At 36.2% G+C, this 19392-nt stretch overlaps 1 protein-coding gene across 3 annotated transcripts in view; it reads right to left on the reverse strand.

Annotated features, from left to right (window-relative positions):
- Positions 1 to 228: 228 nt before the first annotated feature.
- The window catches only part of PLAA (phospholipase A2 activating protein), a 48178-nt gene continuing 29014 nt past the window's right edge, over positions 229 to 19392 (reverse strand). For 2 of the 3 annotated variants that reach the window (XM_025928136.2, XM_086685420.1), the window contains exons 7-14: positions 19152 to 19321; positions 15090 to 15247; positions 14130 to 14349; positions 11486 to 11557; positions 7774 to 7842; positions 6138 to 6239; positions 4387 to 4551; positions 229 to 3084 (exon numbers count right to left, since the gene is read on the reverse strand). In XM_025928136.2, the coding sequence (XP_025783921.1) occupies positions 2519 to 3084; positions 4387 to 4551; positions 6138 to 6239; positions 7774 to 7842; positions 11486 to 11557; positions 14130 to 14349; positions 15090 to 15247; positions 19152 to 19321 (1522 nt within the window). In that variant the 3' untranslated portion in view covers positions 229 to 2518. The remainder of the gene's footprint in view (positions 3085 to 4386; positions 4552 to 6137; positions 6240 to 7773; positions 7843 to 11485; positions 11558 to 14129; positions 14350 to 15089; positions 15248 to 19151; positions 19322 to 19392) is intronic. The other variant, XM_025928203.2, reaches the window with a different exon arrangement.

Consider the following 19392-nt stretch of genomic DNA (forward strand, 5'->3'; position numbering starts at 1 on the left):
TTTGCAGGCAACTGTGTTTTAAATGCAACATGAAAGACATTAACTCCAAGACTTTTACCACTGGAAGTGACTTGACAGCATGTATCAAGTCTAAACACGTACATTGTTATAACTTGACCCACCAATTCTATGTAGAAAATGTAGCCTAAGGAACTAGTAAGATACTTTTTTTTTTATTTGAGCACTGACAGTTGAAAATTGAAAACATCGGCTAATAGGAAATGGGTATATCCATATAATGTACTGTATTTATTAGGGTGGATGTATACTATATTAAGCTTAAAAATCAGGTTATTGAACAATGTGTATCACACAATCCTTTCAGAAAAAAACAGCACATTTACATACCTACTGATACACCAAAAGACGTTAATGGTTTTCTCTGGTAGTCAGATTACAGGCAAATTTTATTTGATGTGTGTGTTTTATTCAATGAATGTATGTTTTTATATTCACAAAAAAAATAAGGGAATCATTAAAAAAGTTTAACTGAAAAAGACTTTAAAATATCACAAAACCATCATACAACACTTATTTTTCAAGTGGGATTATCTTTTTTTTTTTTGCTAAACTTTTTTGTAATTTTTCTTCAATAAACATGAAATACTGATATTATAAAAGTTGTTGAAAAAAGACTTGTACAGTAAAAGAAGCAAACAGTGTTTACAATTTGCCACCCCTTATTATTTTGAAGAGTCAACTCATGTTCTTAGTCCCTCCCATCATTGAAAGGTCCTACCTAGTATTTAAAAATATTGTAGATAAATTGTTTGTACTTGTGACTGCATGCTAGACTGGAAATGTTAACAAGAAAAGCAGTGTATTGGAACGGAATCAGGCTGACCTGGATTAAACTCTTAACTTCACCATTTAAGTTTGACTTAACCACTTAAATCCAAACTTAACAAAAAGTAAAGCACAGATTCCTAATGGAGGTTTTTAAAAGTCTGGGTACATATCAGAAAACTGCAACTTAATACTCAGCAAAATACACATTCCTTCTATTTCTATTTTACCCATTTCCTTTTGATATTCCAAAAGTTTTTCCTTGAATTAGTCCAGGTGATGGGAAACCTTTCCTCTCTTATTGGAGAAGGATTATTCTTTGACTGCAATAAAGCCAGCAAATTGATGGTTCTGTATACGATCCATGTTGAGAATGCTATTCACAATTTTACGCAAAGTCCTCTTTGTGAAAAGATCTTTCCTAGTTATGCTTAAGAAACTGAAGTTCTCTTAGACATTAAATTATGTAATTAGTGCATTGGTTCCTTCTTTCTGCTAGTTCCTATGATGTTTAGAGACAAATATGGATGCTTCTCTGTAGGAAGTATAGTACTTTTCTTTTTTTCTCTGTAGGAAGTATAGTACTTTTCTTTTTTTCTATCATGATTCATCCTATTATCTTTACTTCTGAAAATAGAGACAACATCACCCTCCATTTAAGAGGTTTTGGGAATTAAATATCAAAGTGGTTACCACAGTGCCTAGCCAGTGTTAAGAACTCAAAAATAGTAAGTTTCACATGATAGGCTCTGGACTTGTAAATAGCATGGTTCTGGCTTGCACAAATGCTTTCGAAAACTCAACACATTCCAAATTCCTTTTGAGACAAAGGAAATGACCAAAAATGAACTAATTTCAAAACTGGAATGAATAATGAAGTTACCTCCAATAGACAGGGGCAAAAGAAACTGGAGCACAAGCCTGGAGTTAATTAATAGCCTCATCTATCTGAAGTGATACACAACCTAACACAGCTTAGTAGGTTGCTTTTCCTTCATGTAAAAATGAACCATCAGGGCGCCTGGGTGGCTCAGTAGGTGAAGCGTCCAACTCTTGATTTTGGCTCAGGTCGTGATCTTGTGGTTTGTGAGATGGAGCCTGCTTGGGACTCTGTCTCCTCTCTCTGCCCCTCCTCCCGCTCATACTCTGTCTGTCTCAAAATAAAAAATAAGCCATCAAACAAATACAATTTCTATTTACAAGTAACTTAAATGAATAAATTGTATCTTTTGGATATACGGAATAATTTAGAACTTAATTTCTGAAAATTATAACGTACTTTGTATTGGGGTTGTTGAAACAATCAGCAATGGAAGTGAGTAGAGCAGAAATTAAATAAAAGACAATCACCAACAAGTAAAACAGTTTGGGGGTATTATATAAATAGCAAGAGTAAATTATATAAATAAAAGCTCTTATCTTCTTTCATGCAGCAGAGGTATGTACATTAATGCCACTGTAATAGTTGCATTGTTGTTGATTTTAGCTCATTCTTAATTTGTTTCTAAACTCCTGAAAACTTACCCACATCACACAGGAAAATCTCACAGTTCATCAGTGCAAAAATTTTATTTCTTCTTTGTCTCCTCTTACCCTCCCCCACTTTACAAGATCTGAAATTTTACTTATTCCACAGCATCCTTTTTTTTTTTTTAACATCTGTAATCAGTCATGTAAAACGTGAGGGAAAAAACCACTAATCAATTTAAAATCTCAGTTCCCGTCCCCATTGTTACAGTAAATTTAGGATAAGTCTACAGCATTCACTTACTTTAGCTGGTTCTGATACTGAGGCATACTTTTTTATTTGAGAATCAACACCTAAAGACTTGGCTAACTGTACAGCATTTAAATCGTCACTGATAAGTGTCCCAAGAGCCACAAGGAGTCTAAAAGTGGCTTCGAGGTCTTGTACAACTTCCAAGACTGTGCTAATTACTGACAAGCACTGAGCTTTCCCTTCAATGTTATGGTCTTTATGAAAACAAACAGAATAGTTCAGGGTCAATGTAGCCAGAGCAATGTGAATGTTCTTATTGCTCCCTGATTTCAGTTCTATTGCATGTGACATTAGAGATTCCCTTTGGGACATCATGAGCTTTTGTCCTGCCTGGCCAACAAAACAATTGCAAAAAGTCCTCAGAGCAAGCAGCTGGTTTGCCGGCTTTCCTTTAGGGTTCAGAAGACTGATAAGATGACTGCTGAACTGAGCCCCTTCCTTTTCGTTGCAGAAGTTCTCGTTCACGCTGGGATGTTTAATTGACAACCGAAGAATGTCAAGTGCAGGAAAGACAATATCTGTTAAAAACAAAAATTCATTAATGTTTATAAAACCCCAGAAAATTCCTATGACTGTTACTCAATTTTCAGAATCTTACTTCATTAACACATGCTCATTTTAGAAAATGTTAAAAGCCATGTGCGTGCTTTATGTAATATATATATTTCTAAAACTTGTGTTAACTGCTTTTTCATTTTTATAGGGACTGGATTTATTGCTATGAGATCACGTACACTTTAAAAATAATTTAAATGGGCTATCAAACAGCCTGACACATATGGAGTACTCAATATATCCTTGCGGAATGAATCGTGTAATGTAAGATGCTTTAAAAAATCCTACAAGACCAAAGAGTTGAAGAAGAAAAGCTTTTTACAGAATTCCAGTTGACAAATGCTAATAGCATGCTTACAGATTGGTGGAGAGCTTTACATTCAAAAGACTGGGCAGACACCATCTGAATGTAGCCACTCAATAATCTTCTTAACATCACTAAAAATAAGGAATCCAGAAATTATATGCCCTATGATATAAAGATAGTATGTGGCATCATTTATAAAGGATATTCACTTAAAAAAAAAATCTATTGAACCAGGATCTAATTATGTCTAGCAGGAACTATAGACATAGTGGAACACATTAAGTGAACCCCAAATCCAAAATATGGATATTTTGTGGGACAAATTATTTTTCTTCTCTAATCAACAGCATGAAAAAATAATAAGGGAGAGGACACTTTTGGAATTTAAAAGGTATTAAGTGAGTTAAAACAAAATTATAGCAAAGGTTTGTAGCCTGGGGTTAATAGGTCACAAAACATCTCTTGGATGGCTTGCCGGGATCCACAGATGCTCTGAAATAGTATACGAAATGGTACATGCCGTTCCTTTCAGATTCTCCTAAGGCATGTGACAAATCAAGACTATGAATTACAGGGGTGTGGTGAGTCCTTTTTGTGAAGTTTCTCACAATGTGAATAACAAGTAACCAGGGTAACTTTTACTTAATCTGGAAACACCAGTAATACTGACAGAAATGAACAGACATACTTTGTTTTCTAATCATATTTAAAAAAATGTTTTTAGTGCTTTTTTGTTCATTTCTGAGAAACGGAGACAGAGTGTGAGCGGGGGAGGAACAGAGAGAGAGGGAGACACAGCATCTTAGTCAGGCTGTAGGCTCTGAGCTGTCAGCACAGAGCCCGATGCAGGTCTCGAACCCATGGACCATGAGATCATGAGCTGAGCCAAAGTTGGAGGCTTAACTGACTGAGCCACACAGGCACCCCTCTAATTACATTTTAAAGACCATTTCCATACCTTCAGGCCAGTAAATAGCTTTCCACAGAATCTGAAGTTGCTGGGCTGTGGGTTTTTCTGAAGAATTATTACATATTAGAGACAGTATCTTTTCAAGAAGTATCAAGTCATCCTCCGTTAACTTCTTCTCTTCAGATGCAGCTCCATTAAGTTCCTTCAGTTTACCTAGAACACAAACCCAGACTTTGAAAATTCTCTAACTGTAATTAGCCAGATGTAATACAAAAGTGCCAAAATTTTCTATAAGAGAATTCTACCACACATCATGGGGAGGTGAGACTTTTCATGGCAATTATCAAGGACCGTCAAATAAGGGTAAGGCCTGGGAGTATTTTTAAGTTGAGCCCATTATAGAAAAATGAAAGGTTACTGTGGTGATTTTTATTTTACTTATTATTTTCTAAGATCTTATGAGGCTTTCTGCTTCAAGTGAGTTTTAAAGTAGATACTTGTAATCATTTTGGCTTTCAAAGCAGTATCATCCTTATAACCAACTATAAGTCAATCCTCTATATTCTCAAAGAAAAATTTATAACGACTTTTGGCCAACTTATGTTACTTCTATGATTGTCAATGAAATAACTGAAGAGTTAAATGTGTATAATATTTAATTTATTGACTTAGTTCCATATGCATATTTGACATTACTTTAAAAACCTCTTTAATGCAAATACTGCCTTTTGTCACCATATTTACATTTCATGAAACAATTTTTTTAAGCCCTTTACCTGCATCTTCAATATTAGCATCCTTGTCATCACTAATGCTACTTTGAGTCATCCAACACTGCTTCCTCAAGAATCTTTTTTTTTTTTTTCTTTTTCGGTAATTTCTATTCCCAACAGAGGGCTTGAACTCATCACCATGAGATCAAGAGTCTCATGTTCTACCAACTGAGCCAACCAGGCATCCCATCAAAAATCTTATAAAGAATAAAAAAGCTCAAGTTCCCATCACAAAAAGCTTAAATTGTCCAAATTTACAGGTTTTTATCAATCATAACTGGAAACTTGACCTCTTTCACTTTCCTTTGGCATTAAAAATTTTAACACTAACAGAATATTGAAAACAAAGTTTATTTAAGGGATGCAAAAGGAAGAGAATGTGTATTGTTCAAAATAAGTAAGAAAGTACTTACTAATGGTTTTTATACAGATAGTATGAAAGTTAATTCTGATCAAAACACCCATATCTTATACTGAGATGTATATGTTATCTTATCTCAATTAATTCTCATGAGGTAGTAATGGCAAACAGAGCTAGTAGTATTTAGTCCAAAGCCACCTGCCATTTTATTTTGAGAGAAATGAGTTAACAGAAAAAGCTATCAAAGTCAGCTGGCAGTTTCATTTTTAATGGGCAATCTGAACAGCCTTTTATTATGATTTCTAAAGGCCACTAATTTTTTAAAGGCATAATCTTTATTTTTAAGTGCTTTACTCATTCATTTTCATTATTTTCTTTTCCTGAAAACATTAAGAGCTTAGGGGATGGGATTTAGATTTCCCCTTTAGTTTTTTTATCAATAAAAGCATCATAAAGCATTAACTTCAATATTTATATAAGGCATCTTGCAAGTATTAAGCGTCCATTATGAGACTGCGTATTTGTAGTAGACACAGTGGTGTAATAACAGAAGTCTCTGTCACGTAAGCACCCAGTTCCTAGCTCATGTGAGAAGAACAGCCTTGACTGCACTACACAGAAGTCTATGGATATGTGAAAAAACTTTTTAATTAAAATGCACTTACCTAATATTTGTGTAGGGTTTGCCTGGTCAAAAGTGACAGCCTCTTTTTTAGGGAAATAAATATTCACCGTCTTAGATGCAGCTGATCGGTAGGCACTATTGCCTATTCACAGAACAAACGATGATGAAAAACATAAAGAATAATCAAAAATGAGATTTTTTTCTAACTCTATGACTTTGTTTTTACAATTATTGAGATACATAACTATTCAGTGCATGCAATAAAACAAGCACTTCAGAAAAAAGAAAGAAAAATCGTAAGATTTTATATACTATTTATATTTGTTGATATAATAAATTTTAGTTTCTGGAATGGGAGCTTAAATGTAAAACAAAGCCTCTCCATTTCATATTCTCTACATCTCTCATACTTTAAAAGTTTTTTTTAATTTAATTAATTTTTTTTTTTTTTTTAAAGAGAGAGCATGCGCAAAGAAGAGCAGAGGGGGAAAGAGACAGAATCTCAAGCAGGCTCCACGCTCAGCATGGAGCCCAACACGGGGCTCGATCCCATGACCCTGGGATCATGACCTGAGCCGAAATCAAGAGTCGAACACTTAACTGAGCCACCCAGCACTGTTAACTTTAGACTCTTTTATAATGCAATAGGTACAGCTGACAATTACTAAGCATTTATTCTGTATAAAGTGATTTACATATATTGTCATTTTAAGCTCTTAACAACTCCAAGAGGTAGATATTACTTCAACTTTACAAATGAGAAAAACAGAGGCACAGAAACAGAGTAATTGGCTCATAGTAAAACAGGTAGAAAGTAGTGAAATTGAGATCTGAATTGAAGCATTCTCGTCCGCTATGATCTACTTCAAAACTACCAGCCAGTGTTACTTTTGCAATGAAAAAATAGTTTACAAAAATCATATACCAAGTTAGTTCTTAAGTAGAGTGCCGGGTTTATAAGTATACATTTTATTATGGTCAAGAACATATGTGTCATACATATATTATTCTCTTGTAGAAAATAACAAGTAGGGGAAAATATATGTCAAAGAGAGCTGTCAAACTTGCAAGAGGTTTACAGTTTAGTTCTGCATTTTACTAGCAGCCCTTACAAAGGAAAGCAGGTCTGCCTATATTCAACAATGATGAACAAGTAAGATGTGTCAGACTCTGGGCTAGATACTAAGAATAAAAAGAAAAATTAATTGCTTAGGAGAAGGCCAAATAGCATAGGCCTAAATCACAAAATCAGATTTGTTTTTTAAGTCCTGTTAAGCAGAATAATATTTAGCATAGTGACTAAAATTCTCAAAACATTAAGAACAAACAAAGGAGAGAGACGAATAAGCTCAGTTTTTATAAGGGTAGTGAGAAAACCCGACCTATAAGAGCAGAATAGCAGTTTTCAATCCTGGCCACACATTAGAATCACATTATAAGATTATAAAAACTACCCTTGCCAAGGCCCCAACGCACAGCAGTAACAGACCAAGTGAACACCTCTGGGGATGAGGTTGAAGTACTTTTTTAAAGTTTCCTACGTGAGTTAAATATGCACTATGACACAATTCTGAGAACGCTCTAAAAGCCAGGTCAAGAAGTTTGGTCTTGATCTACCATATGAAAAGTTCTCTAGCAACAAAAGGGAAGAAGAAAAGGAAATGAAAAGTATGTACCTGTAAATGGATCAGCTCCAGCCATGGTAGTCCCCATACTGGCAGACCCTGGCACATAACGACCACTGCCTAAAATGCAATTAAATACATCTAGTAAGCAAAGGTAACTGCAAATTATAAAGTTCAAAATGTTGCTCTCTACACACGATAACTTACTGTCATTAGGAGTCACACCTTAGAATGGCATCTTTTTAAAATTTTTTTTTTAATGTTTATTTATTTTTGAGACAGAGAGAGCATGAACGGGGGAGGATCAGAGAGAGAGGGAGACACAGAATCTGAAGCAGGCTCCAGGCTCTGAGCTGTCAGCACAGAGCCTGATGCGGGGCTCGAACTCACAGATTGTGAGATCATGACCTGAGCTGAAGTTGGACGCTCAACCAATTGAGCCACCCAGGCGCCACTTTCTTTTTAAATTTTTTAATGTTTATTTTTTTGAGAGAGAGAAAGAGAGACAGAGCTTGCGTGGGGGAGGGGCAGAGAGGGAGACACAGAATTTGAAGCAGGCTCCACACTCTGAGCTGTCAGCACAGAGCCCGATGCAGGGCTTGAACTCATGGACCATGAGATCATGACCTGAGCCAAAGTCTGACTCTTAGCTGACTGAGCTACCCAGGCACCCCAGAATGGTATCTTATATATATAATAAACGGGCTGTAAATTTAATACAGAAAAATGTTGAGAACATTACCTGACATATAGTTGGTGCCAATAATTGTGAGACTTAAAATTCTCAAGTTACAAAGTAAACATTAGATGCCTTATACATTATAATTACAGAAGCTAATGAAGTGAAAAAGCATTAGTGGATTGGAGAGAAGAAATTACAAGGTTTCCATAATGAAATGTGAATGTGAGGCACCTGGCTGGCTCAGTTGGTAGAGCATGCAATTCTTGATCTCGGGTTGTAAATTTGAGCCCCACATTGGATGTACAGATTATTCAAAAAGAAAATCTTAAAAAAACAAAAATAAGAAAAAAAAAATAAATGTGAACACCATCCTACTGAAATAGAGACAGAGGATTAACTAGCACATAAGCAAAAAACAGATAATATAAGATTTAGAGATGGTATGAAAATAGCTCTGTCGCACATCTGAGATCCTACTTGTGGATGTCTCATTGAAAATACAAAGAAAGGAACATGAGAAACAAATGTAGAGAAAGAATCAGCAGGATTTGAAGATGTTCAGAGTCCTGGGTCAGCCTTTATAGGATGAATAAAGATAAGCTACTGTTCTAACCCCTCCGAATTTAATATCTAGGAGTCGGTACAATGGGTGTAATACATACAGAAAAGCAAACAAAACAAAAAATGAAAAACAAAAACTGCAGATGTAAATAGATTAATTAAAATAATGAAGAACACAGAATAAGAGGCTTTGAGTTTTTATTAATATGCTAGCTAGTATGCTAAGCATCTTATGTTTATATATGCATTTAAATATTAATTAGATACTATTATTATTAACAATATTTTACAAAAAGGCTAAATAACTTGCCCAAGGCATTAATTATGAGGCAAAGTAAATCTACACTTGTTATTATTATTATTATTCATTTATTTTTAGAGAGAGAGACAGAGTGAGTATGCAAGTAGGGGGCAGGGGTAGAGGGAGAGTGAGAGAATCTCAAGCAGACTCCACATCCACTGTGGAGCCCAACACAGGGCTCAATTTCACGACCCTGAGATCATGACCTGAGCCAAAATCATGAGTTAGACGCTTAACTGACTGAGCCACCCAGGCATCCCAATCCTACACTTTTCTAAATGTGGTTCTCCAACAACCTGAAGGAGTCACCTATTCAATATGTAGATTTTCAGGGTCCACCCATAACAGCCTAGTGGTTCTCCAAACTGGCTTCACTGTAGAAACTGACAGGGAGCTTTTGAAATTACTTAATAGCAAACCACAGCAAAGAACATTTAATCAGAATCCATGGGTGAGGGATCAGGGCATGAGTATTTTTAACCTCCTCACCAATCTAGTATATCAGAATATCTCTGTGTGAAGGACCTTTTGATAATTTAAACAAGCATCCCAGATGATTCTAATTGGCATTAGAAGTTTGGGAACCACATAAATAAGGGAAAAAAAAAAAAAAAGAATCAAGACTGACCTTAAATCATAAGCTAGATGGGGAAAACTCTTGGCCCCAGTGCTACTGGTAAAATTGGAGGAATGTATACTAAAATCTACCGAGGGCTTAAATACAGTCCAGGCATTCTGCTAAACACTTTACATGTACCATACCATTTCATTTCCCTAACATCTCAATATGGTTATCTATTTTTTATAATAGTGTGGTTCAGTTATCCTAATTCCATAATTCTCTTGGATGTTTAGTATGCTATCTTGCATATTTCCATAATCACTGCATCTTCTGAGTTACTGACATTATGCAACAGTGAGACATACTCCAGCTATGATGGCCCCAGGAATTCTCTTGATTTTGTTGGTATTGTTCGAAGCTTGGTATGTTCTTTCTGTTCCAAGAAAAAGCTGCTAATGAGATCCGGGAACTATGATGTTCTAAGTTTTAGGGCATCACTATGTCTGAATAAGTCATCATCTTATCTACGCTTCATATCGTTACTACTTTTTCAAATTGCATTATGTCATCAAAGATTTCCTTAACAGCCACTGTGCCATCACAACATTTAGCTTGATCTTGATAGGTGGTTAGTGCAGTTTACTGGTTATCAATGCACAGGGTGCAGCTATGTACAACTGGGCCACCAATTCATTCACTGGAGAGAAGAAGCTCACTGACAGCGATTCACAAATTCATTGACAGTGACCAAAGGCTGTGTGCTGCTCCAATTTATGGTTTAGACAGGACTGTATCTTGGCAAGGCCAGTGGATACCATAAATGCCAAGGATCTCTTCCCAAATTTGGTCTATTGTCCAGGAACTCTGGCTGAAGATCCAACCACAGCTTCATGAAATATATCAAAAGCTGTTCTGAAAACAGAGACTTCTTCAGCTGCACTTAAGTCCAAGTTTGGCAATTATTTTCCCAGTAGTGTTGATGCTGAGGCATGCATACCTTGGTAAATAAAGTCACTTTGAAGAGATACACCAACACTTCCAGGGCATCACGAAGGCCATTAATAACAGATTAGAAGACTAATCCTGGGTAGCTGGGTGGACTGTCTCCTTCATTTGCTAAGGCAAAATATGCCCAGACAGACTTCTTGACTGCACCGCTCCATCCAATATCAGGGACTCACATGGCTCCTTCTTGGCTTGTGATCGGTAGGATCTCGCCAGTAATAGCAATCATGCTGTGTCTTGGTTGGTGGGTTCCCCTATTATCTAATTTCACAGATAAAAAAAATAGGCTCAGACAGGTTAAGCAACTTGCCAACTTCTCATAGCAAGTAAGTGGTAGAGCCAGATTTTGAACCAAGGTCTATCTGACTCTAAAACCTATGCCCTTACTGACTCTTGCTCTCCTTGCAGGAAGGACCACTGGAGAAAACGATGAGTTCTAATAATATGCTATTTAAAAGTCATGAGGAAAACTACAAAATACTCCAGGAAAAGGCAAAAATTAGAAGTTAAAGAAAAGGAGATCCATCAAAATTAGAAATATAGATAAGGGAATTATTAATAATTGGATGATATCTCCAAAATGTAAAGCCATACAATGCAAAATGTTACACAGTAAGTGAAAAAAGATGTACTTATTGAAACTGCATCCCACCTGTAAAAGGATCTGCCGCAGGCAGCGTGTTAGCAGATCCTGATGAAGACCCTGGAACATACCGACCACCACCTGTGCGTGCAAACAAAGGAAAAGCTGAAGTATGACAGAATTTAAAAAAGAAAAAAAATTTTTAATGTTTATTCATTTTTGAGAGAGACAGAGTGTGAACAGGGGAGGGGCAGAGAGAGAGAGAGAGAGAGGGAGAGAGAGGGAGAGAGAGAGAGAGAGAGAGAGAGACAGAGAGATGCAGAATCCGAAGAAGGCTTCATGAAGGCTCTGAGTTGTTAGCACAGAGCCCAATGCGGGGCTCGAACTCATAAACTGTGAGATCATGACCTGAGCTGAAGTCGGACGCTTAATCGACTGAGCCACTCAGGCTCCCCAAGCCAGAATTTTGAATCTCAAAAATGGCACAGTGCTTACATTAGAGGACTCTAAGCTTGGAGAAAAAACAAAAGAGCAAAGCCATCACATGACAGAATAACAAATTAGAAGCCTTACAGTAGGAAAAGACTACTAAGAAATTAACATTTCAGTGATTCTCCAAGTTTTGTCTTTATTGCTGTATTATATCTTAGCTTGTGCACTTAAATATTAAAATCACTAAAAATTCAAATATAAAAGGAGAAATTACAGGTGGTCTCTAACCTAAATAATATACACATATAATCAGTTGCTGTTCCTATACAAATTCACTAGAATTCCCACTGTTCCTGTTGCTAACAGAACCACAGTCATCAAATGGTAATCTTTTAAAGAACCCCTGAGTTCATTAACTCATATGTCAAATAGCGCAGATCCAGCAGAGAATAAGATTGCTTGTATCCACTGAAGCTTACAACCTACTGGAGAAGAGAACTGAAAGGTGATGAGTGACACAAAGGAAAGAGATTTCCACTTACACTTTTACAAATGTGTGGTGTGTGTGAGTGTATGTTGTGTTAGTATCTCTAGGAAACTAATCAGAGGCATCTACAAAAAGATATATGTGAAAGATATATATATAAAAAGATGCTTATAGTTTCAGAAGAGCAAAAAAAGCCACAGTTATTAAGATTTCCAAATGGAGCCAGCTGCTCTAATTTCTGCCTTCTGCTCCACAAAACAGCTTACACAGGACTATAATTATGTGTTCAGTCTTTTGTACTACAGTCTGAAATTCCACCAACAGAATACCCAGACAATAAACACAGGTTTTTTTTTCCTGTCAAGTGCAACTACTGGGAGGGGTTACATTATTTAGATTCAGTAGCAAGTCAGTGTGATAATTCTGTTTAAGTCAACATGCAGGTTGACATTCGCTTTATTAGGTGAGTGGGCAAAAGAACAAGAAGGAGAGGAGATAGTTTAGGAGCATGAAGTATGTGAAAGAAGAAGAAAAAAAGATCTACATAAGGTCTTAGTGCAGGAAGGGATATGGAATCTTTATAAAACAAGAGCACTAGCACATGAAAAATGACAACAGGAAAACATTAACAATAAAGTGCTAATTTCAGAATTTTATTTAGAGCTGGCCCTTGTACCTAAGAAAAAAGGAAGCATTTTATTGTCTCCTGTACCATGGTCTCAGTTCCTGGGACCCAAAACTAAGGTGAGTACAATTAGTATTATAATTCATTTCCTATGAATCAGGACTCAGACTAATACTACTAGGATTATCATTTATGGACTGGTCTGAGAACCTAATATCATTTATAACATTTTAGATACTGTATACTATGTTATGAACGACCAACTTAAAAATCAACATGTGGAATACAAATCACATGTAAACTAAAACTACCCACAGTTCAGCGGCGCCTAGGTGGGTCAGTCGGTTAGGTGACTGACTTTAGTTTCAGCTCAGATCACGATCTCGTGGTTTGTGAGTTCGAGCCCCACGTCAGGCTCTGTGCTGACACCATGGAGCCTGTTTGGGATTCTGTCTCTCTCTCTTTCTCTGTCCCCACCTTGCTTACTCTCTCTTTCAAAAATAAATAAATAGGGGTGCCTGGGTGGCTCAGTTGGTTAAGCATCCAACTTCAGCTCAGATCATGATCTTGTGGTCCATGGGTTCAATCCCCATGTCAGGCTGTGCTGACAGCTCAGAGCCTGGAGGCTACTTTGGATTCTGTGTCTCCTTCTCTCTCTCTGCCTCTCCCCTGCTCATGCTCTGTCTTTCTCTCTCAAAAATAAAAATAAACAAACATAAATAAATAAATAAACAAACATTAAAAAAAAACCCACAAAACAAAAAACTACCCATAGTTCAGTCCTAGATTTATGCCCAACTAACCAATTTAGCCTTGTGTGGAAAAAAAAAATTCTATTTACTAAGGTTCACCAAAACAGGTATTTTTAAAGAGTCACTATATAAGGGAACTTCCAGGTTTATTTTCATTTCAAATGACTGAAGTTTCGTAATTTTATTTAGTTACAGTGTGGCTATATTTTTGAAAGTGAGCAATATAGAATTGTTTCTATAAACACAGAATTACTATATAATTTGAGGTTTAAAATATGATTTAAAGTAAAAACCTGCTATAGATCTCGGATCTTCGTTTTAATTTAAACAGCTTATGATAACAGATGTTTAAATACACTTAAAAAAAATTAACCAATGAATTAAGTACAGAAGACTTAATATAAACCGTAAACTTACCTGTAAAAGGATCTGAAAAACTGGTGTTCCCAAGTCCTAAGGTTTGACCTTTCGTGTTATCAATAATAAATTTAGCCACTTGATCCAAAAACATGGGATTCAAATCATTCTTCTGTAAGAAGTTGTATGCAGTTAACCAAGGATCATCACTGACGTTATATGGCAATTTATACGATGGTCCACCTTCATTGACATCAATTGAGAAAACATAATCAAACTCCTTCAACAGGAATACAAAAAGGAGATAAATGATTACTAACTTATCTGTTCATATTAATGGCATATATATCACAGATCTTATGTGTCCTTTATTTTATAAAGTTATAATAAATATATTTATTTATAACAAATATATTTATATAAACATTTTATAATAAAATTATAATCCTTAAACTTTCTCCAAAGTGCAATGTTACAATCTTCCACTTGGCATGTGATGATTGATAGCAACCATCTGCATATGCTGCAAGGTCAGTATTTCACTGGGGATGGAGGAGGGGAATGTATTACAACTACACATAAATTCTAAGGCCAAAGGAAGGTTTCCAACTGGTTGATCTCAAGGCCAGAAGTATTAGCTGTTACCATGCCCCACTCAGCAAAACATGCTGGTGTTATAAGCACTGCCACACAGGGGCCCTCATGTCCTGCCAAGTTAAATATAACGAGGCAGAAAGCATTGGCTGGAAGGTGGCACAGAAGCTCCTAATCTAAAAGGGTTGGGAACAGTTTACTCACAGTAAGTACCAAAAGACAAATAGTGTCTAATGTATCAAATACGGAAAAAGATTTTTTAAAAGTCAATTTCAAGGCAGGGAAAAGAGAGAAGCCTCCCCAGAGAAATGTATTTTTAAATGGCAAAACACCAAAGAAAATTGTATTAGCATGGGGAAAAGGGAAAAGAAAACCTTTGTCTAATGCTTTAAGATAATGGTAATTAGAAAGTAGAAATTGACATACTTTTCCTTCATATAAAACTTTTCCAGATGTTTGCTGATTAGCACCAGATGAGCCAACAACATCACCAATTTTTATCCACCTCCCTTCGCTAACACTCCACTGATAGGCTTCGACTTTCTCCCCATCTTTGATTAGACGAGTCTGTCCTTCTCTAGTACCTTAAAATAAAAATGTTAAGAATCAAAAGTAGAAAAGCAGAGTAAAAATGAAAGACACAGATTAAAAAATCTTAACTTTATGTATTTGGTTTAACTGGAAATTTTATTAAAAGTCTCCATCAGTTAAACATCTGGGATTTGGTTTTGCTCCTCAGATCAAGATCTCATGGTTCATGAGTTTGAGCCCCATGTCAGGCTCTGCACTGACAGCACAGAGCCTGCATGGAATTCTCTCTTCCTTTCTCTCTGCCCCTCCCCCACTCATGTGTGCACTCTCTCAAAACATAAACAAACACTAAAAAAAAAAAAAAAAAAAGTTACTCTACTGGAAAGTGTCTCAAAAGACAAAAGTAACCTTTATTAAATAAAGGAAAGAAAAAAAGGTGTATTTCCATTAGAAAGTAGCTGGCCCACTAAAAATAAGTTTTATTACTATTTTCTGACAACACTTTCATTTTAATAAACGACTCTCCATTTTTCCAGCTGCTCAGGCCAAAAAGTATAGAAGAGTCTGATTCGTCTTTCTCTGAATCCCATGGCCAAACCCTTAGCAAATTCTATAGTTCTGTCTTTTTTTTTTTTTTTTTTTTATTTTTTAACATTCATTTATTTTTGAAAGACAGAAAGACAGAGCACAAGCAGGGGAGGGGAAGAGAGAGCGGGACACAGAATCTGAAGCAGTCTCCAGGCTCTGAGCTCTCTGTCAGCACAGAGCCCGACACAGGGCTCGAACCCACTAACTGTGGTTACCTGATGATTGCCTGAGCTGATGTTGGATGCTTAACTGACTGAGCCAACCAGGTGCCCCTCTATCAGTTCCATCTTCAAAAAAGGTCAAAAAAACTATCTATTCTATCTCCATTGCTACCCAATGCTACAAGCCACTCAACGTTTCTCGGCTGGACTGATTTAATGGCCTTCTACTCCTGCCCTGGGGCTCCCTACAGTCTATATTCAATCCAGTAACCATAAAAATTCTTTCAAAGGTTAAACTGTCCCTGACACTCCTCTGTTCGAGACCTTTCAATGACTTCCCATCTCTCTTGATCAAGGCCTAAGTCCTTGGAGTAGTGTACAAGGCCAAATCTATCATCCCCTCTGTCTTCACTTTGCACTTCTCCCCTCAACCCATCTCCGGACTTTAGCCCTGGAGTCTTTACACTGGCTGTTAATTCTGCCCATGACACTCTTCACACAGATGTTGGCAAGATTTACTCTCTTGCCTCCTTAAGAACTTACTTGAATGTCACATTCTCAGCAAAGCCTTCAGTGGCAGAAATAGGCAGCTGTCCTCCAGAGATTCACAATCCTACTCCATAGGGTAGAGATGTAGCTGTGGCTACAGCCAGGTGCAGTGTCTAGATGCCACTTACTGAGAAATGGTCTGTGCAATCTGAATGGGTATGCTATGTGCCAGTTCTAGGCCTAGTCGATCTTCCTCTAACCTCCCCTTTTATCCTGTCTGATGGCTGAATGTCTCTACCCAAGAAGCCCTTGGAAGCTACATGGTGATGGTGGTTTCCATCCCCAAATGACCACAAGGAGAAAAACTGCTCTACAAACATGCTCAAGATGGGGTGTCTGGGTGGCTCAGTTGGTTGAACAACCAACTTGATTTCGGCTCAGGTCACGATCCCAGGGTCATGGGATCAAGTCCTGCATTGGGTTCCCACAGAGTGTGGAGGCTAGTTAAGATTCTCTCTTTCCCCTCTGCTCCTCTCCTCCGCTCATGTGCACACTCTCTAAAATAAAACAAACAAACCCCAGAAACAGATAAAAATTCCCCAAACATAGCTAATATACTGTGTCATCAAGTGAACTTTGAATGTGCAACAAATAAACTCTTGTATTAAGTCAGTGAGATTTTAGTTTATCTATAATAGCAACTAATGCAATACCAAATATTATATATTTCCTGAACACTGTATTTAAAATTACAAAACACCCAACTCCTGCTTTGTTTCCCACAGTACTTATCACTATCTGACATACTTATATATTTACTTATTTACTTTTTAATTTGTCTCCTATAGAGTATAAATTTGTAAGAACAGAGATATTTGTAACCTTTTATATTTGCTGTATTCCCCAAAGCTTAGAACAATGCCTGGCACACATTGGGCACTTAGGAAATACTTACTGAATGTGTGTGTGTGTGTGTGTGTGTATACAGTGACAAAAAGACTACATTTTTGCAAAGAATTGTAAGAATATTAAAAACATGACAATACGATACATTAGTTCTCAAACTTCTGATTTTAAGATCTCCTTATAATAGTCATGAAAGTTACTCATGACTATTTTTATGTAGGTTATATGAATTGACTTATTGGATTTGAAATTAAAAATAAAGAGTAAAAAAAATTCACTTAATGGAAAACAATAATAGATCTATTACATATTGAATAAATAATATGAAAAATAAGAATAGCTTTAGAAACTTACTGAGAAGACTGACATTGTTTTGTATTTATAAATCTTTATTGTCTCTCTTAATAGAAGACAGCTGGATTATCATACCTGCCTCTGCATTCAATCTGTTGTAATCTGTTGTTCTATTTGAAGTATATAAAGAAAATCCAACCTTACACAGATAACATAGTTGAAAAAGAAAAGACTAGTTTAACAGCTTTTTCAGAAAAATGTGAATATTCTACAAAGTAGTAGGTCTTTAAAGGTTACAATTTAGAATCTGCAACCATCAGTGCATTTTTCAGGCTCTATTAAATACTAAAATGCACTGGTCTATCTTACAAGCTCCTGGTAATAAATACAAATTTTCCAAAATTTCAATATTCATTTGAGAGTTTTGAATTTTATCTTTAGCAATAAATACTGTCAGCTGTTTTCCTTAAAGTGACATGGTCATTTTGCTAATTTTCAAAAAAAGTCTTGCTTTTTAAGCTAAACCCAAGCTTAAATAACCATAGTTACTTCTATGAATAAATATGGCACTCCATGAAAAGTTCAGCCCGCAATGCAAATGAATGTTTGTACTTATCCCAGAGACACCATGGTACTCGGGAGTACTTTATGTGTTGACATTTTGTCAACCAGAATATTAAAACAGACATGTAATAAAGCCTCGAGAGGTAGTAAATTAATTGTTAATGCTTCCTCAAGCACATTTTTATGGGCAAATGGTTTTCATTTTTTTTTAACTACAACTGCATGCCAGTGAAGAGCACAATAACTACCAGAACAGTCTGGTGTCACTGCCTTGATTTGTGTACTAAGAAGCCTGTGTTTGTTTGTTTGTTTGTTTGTTTGTTTGTTTTACCCAGCATTGCTTTTGGACCATAAGTTAACACAGACCATGTTAACATAGTGGAAAAGTCAAATAACAGCTTAGTATTATTAAATTAGTTGGACCTTAAGGACATCCTGAAGGAATCTCAATATTCCCAGGGGTCCATGTACCAGGTTCTAAGAACCAATGATATAATGGATCAGGGATATATCAAACACAAGATTTCATTTGAAATAACTACTGTCCTCTGGTTTAAACTCAAATGATCCCCAACTCATTAAGGAGACACTGCTTTCTTTGAACTCATTTTTATTTTTAGTCTATACAGTGTGTCTCAGGGAACCCAATCAACCAAAAGGTATTAAAGAAGTGACTTTTGTGTACCCATTATATACGAGCTAGGTATCAGGAGATGGATTTAAAACAAAAATGAAGATTCTTCTTTAAGGAGTTAAGCTCAAAATGTGAAACAGAAAGAAGCAAGAATATGGTTTCTCATAGTGGTTAAGTGTAAAAGTTCTAAAAAATCCCTATCTGGCAATGAGAATAACACTTAATGACTAGCAAAACAAACTTGTTTTTCTTATCATTCTAATTATTACCAAAGGCAAACAGGGTAGTATTTTTTACTACTATATACACTGAAATATTTACCAGGTTCATTCAGATGTTCCCTCCCAGGAAGCTGCTCAGCATTAATGTCCCCTAAATCACCGGTTTTAGAATCAATGGTTGCCTGAGAGAGTTCTTTTTCAAAAGCCTTGATTTCCTCAGCACTTGCTGTCCGATCCTCTGATTCCGTAAACACTCTAATAATACCATCACTATAAGGAAAAACAAAGTGATCTGAAGTCACTACCATATTGTATTAACATTATCCCACCTGAATGATCCA

This window comes from Puma concolor, chromosome D4 (assembly GCF_028749965.1).
Source record: "Puma concolor isolate L17-30 chromosome D4, mPumCon1.1.hap2, whole genome shotgun sequence".
Taxonomy (NCBI): domain Eukaryota; kingdom Metazoa; phylum Chordata; class Mammalia; order Carnivora; family Felidae; genus Puma; species Puma concolor.